The following is a 2,500-nucleotide window of genomic DNA, read 5'->3' as shown; positions in this document are numbered from 1 at the left end:
CCCCCGTGGGTCCCTAGTGCATGCTGGGTAATGCTCTCTGATTACTCTGAGCACCAGGAGAGGGGAGCTCTTAGAGCTCCGTACTGCACACGCTCCGTAGCGCCTTCATACTGCACACGCTCACTGGGGTATCATCACAAGCAATCAACTTGAAAGTTTCCATAGCAGCACCCAGGGGATCAGGGGAGAGAGAACAGAGAAGGGTGGGATGAGGAAGGCATGAGAGAGGTAGGAGGGAGGGAAAGAGATGGGATGGAAGGGGGGGGGGAATAGGAGCAGAGCGTTGAAAAGAGTGGAGGAGAGACTAGGGGCTGAGAGAGAGAATCAGGGGAGTAATAATAGACAGATCTCATAGTAATGGTCCGTGGGGGGGGGGGTCCATGGGGGGAAGGGGGGGGGGCGTGGGGGGAGGAGGAGGGGGGGGGGCGTGGGGTTCTTATCCACTTGAAGGATGGGGGGTTACTGGGTCTGGGCCCCCGGGTCTGGGCTCTGATGGAGGCCTGTGGGCATGGGTTAGTAGAGGGACTGGGGGGAGAGGGGCACGGAGCTGGGAGGAGAGGGGGGTGGGACTGGGGGGAGGAGGGGGGAGGAGGGGGGTGAAGACAGGTGGGATGGGGTAGGAGACTAGAGAGAGAGACGTGCGGAGTGGGAGTAGTGTGTGTGTGTGTGTGTGTGTGTGTGAGAGAGAGAGAGATGCTTAGGGCCTGGGTGTACCTGAAAGAGGAAGGGAGTGGGTTAGTACTGAGCTAGTTAAACATGGGGTTATGCAAGCGTGTTATTCATGGACTTCTCTGAATGGTATTGTGTGTATGTGTGTGTGTGTGTGTGTGTGCGTGTGCGTGCACGCTGTTGGTGGGTGTCTGTCTGTACATGTCTGTGAGAATGAGATAGAGATGTACTGTGTTATTTCAAGAATATGCCATTATAAAGTGTAATCCTGTTGTGTGTGTGTGTGTTTTCCAGAGCTTCAAGCTGAATGTGGACAGCCACTGCTCATTGAAGGAGGGTGTTCTGGTTGAAGGCAGGCATCTGCTGGAAGTCCTCACATCCCACAAATCAGGTAGCTCGCTAGCCGGCGCCACGGCAACCCGCACACATTTATTATTAATGTTTATATTAACATATTGACCTTCAGAATTTATAAATCTTCAAGTAACTGCTTCTTAGGCTGTAGAGAAGAGGAGAGGACTGAAGTGGAGAGGGGAGGAGATGAGCTTTTCACATCCATTATATTACAACTGGCATTCTGTCCTGGGGAGGATTGACTCATAGGATCTTGACAGAGAGAGAAAGGAGAGGAGGAGCAAATGAGAGAGATAGAAACCAAGATAGACAAATTGATATTGACTGATGACTATAAGCTTAAGCAGAGAGGACCGTGAGAGGGAGAACTCTCTCTCTCTCTCCACCCCCCCTCTCCTCTGTCCTGCTGGGGGAGCCTGTGTTAGAATGACAGGACGTTTCAAAGCACAGCCCCATCCACCATCCAGCTGCATGAAGGCCACTTCTCTCGTCTCTCTCTTTTCAAATTCCCTCCCTTCTTTTTCCCTACGTCCCCCTCTCCGACCCTCCTCCACCATTATTCCCCCCTTCCTTCCCTCTCTTTCTCTCTCCCTCCTCCTGTTTCTCCTCCTCCGTCCGTGCCCTGTGACCCCAGGTCTGAGGGACATGCTCCAGATGATCTCTCAGCAGTGGGCGGAGCTTCAGAGGCAGATCCGTCGCCAGCACAGCTGGATGCTGCGGGCGCTCGACGCCATCAAAGCCCACGTGCTGTACCCCGGCCCCCGCAGGGAACCCAGCCCTCAGCCAAGCCCAGGCCCCGACACAGGCCAGCCCGGATCAGCAGGACCCAGGAACGCCAGCCTGCCCCAAGGTAAACTGCTTCCACCACCACCCCCCCCCCCCTTTCTCCCCCTATTTCCCTTCTCTGATCCCTCCCTGATCCACCGCTCCCCTTCCCCCCCTCCCCCAAAACTCCTCCCATTATCCTCCTCCCTTCCCCCCCCCACCCCCCCTTCGCCCCTGGCTATCCTCTGCTTGCTCAGCAAAATAAACAAACTGGATGGGTGAGATGGGCAGGGAGGCTGATATTAGCATAAGAAATAGCTAAAGTAAAGCTTCCCAGTTAGAAGTTAGTCTGTGAAATGGGGGGTGAGGGGTGTTGAGGAGGGGGTGGGGGGGGGGTGTAGGTGTACCTGATGTGAATATCAATTTCTTTCCAAATGAAGTCTAAAGCGATGTTGGTGGTTGCATGAGTAATTGTGAAGACAAATGCAAGAGCTCACACACACACAAACGCGCAAAATAAACTTGTTGTCGTTTTCAAGCAACACACATGACCACATGCACACATGCCCGCACACACACATTATGTGGTCGCTCGAAAAGTGTGAAACCCAATTTATGTTCTTTGCATTTAACGTGTAATTACCACAGCAGTCTCCTCTAGGTTGCCATTTCTCATTGTTTAATTGCCAATTGTGATTTGGTAATTACTTTC

The 2,500-nt window shown here is 53.2% G+C and overlaps 2 protein-coding genes across 2 annotated transcripts in view; both read left to right on the top strand.

The window, feature by feature from the left end:
- nubpl (nucleotide binding protein-like) overlaps nt 1–2,500 on the top strand; it is a 143,542-nt gene that overhangs the window by 68,713 nt on the left and 72,329 nt on the right. The gene's annotated exons all lie outside the window — the stretch shown is intronic.
- Nucleotides 1–2,500, top strand: part of LOC134026665 (A-kinase anchor protein 6-like) — a 24,987-nt gene that overhangs the window by 21,948 nt on the left and 539 nt on the right. The window contains exons 7-8 of the mRNA XM_062469557.1: nt 964–1,060; nt 1,658–1,873. Coding sequence (XP_062325541.1) covers nt 964–1,060; nt 1,658–1,873 — 313 coding nt within the window. The remainder of the gene's footprint in view (nt 1–963; nt 1,061–1,657; nt 1,874–2,500) is intronic.

Source organism: Osmerus eperlanus, chromosome 9 (assembly GCF_963692335.1).
Source record: "Osmerus eperlanus chromosome 9, fOsmEpe2.1, whole genome shotgun sequence".
Lineage (NCBI taxonomy): Eukaryota > Metazoa > Chordata > Actinopteri > Osmeriformes > Osmeridae > Osmerus > Osmerus eperlanus.
This window is presented reverse-complemented; position numbering and strand designations above follow the sequence as displayed.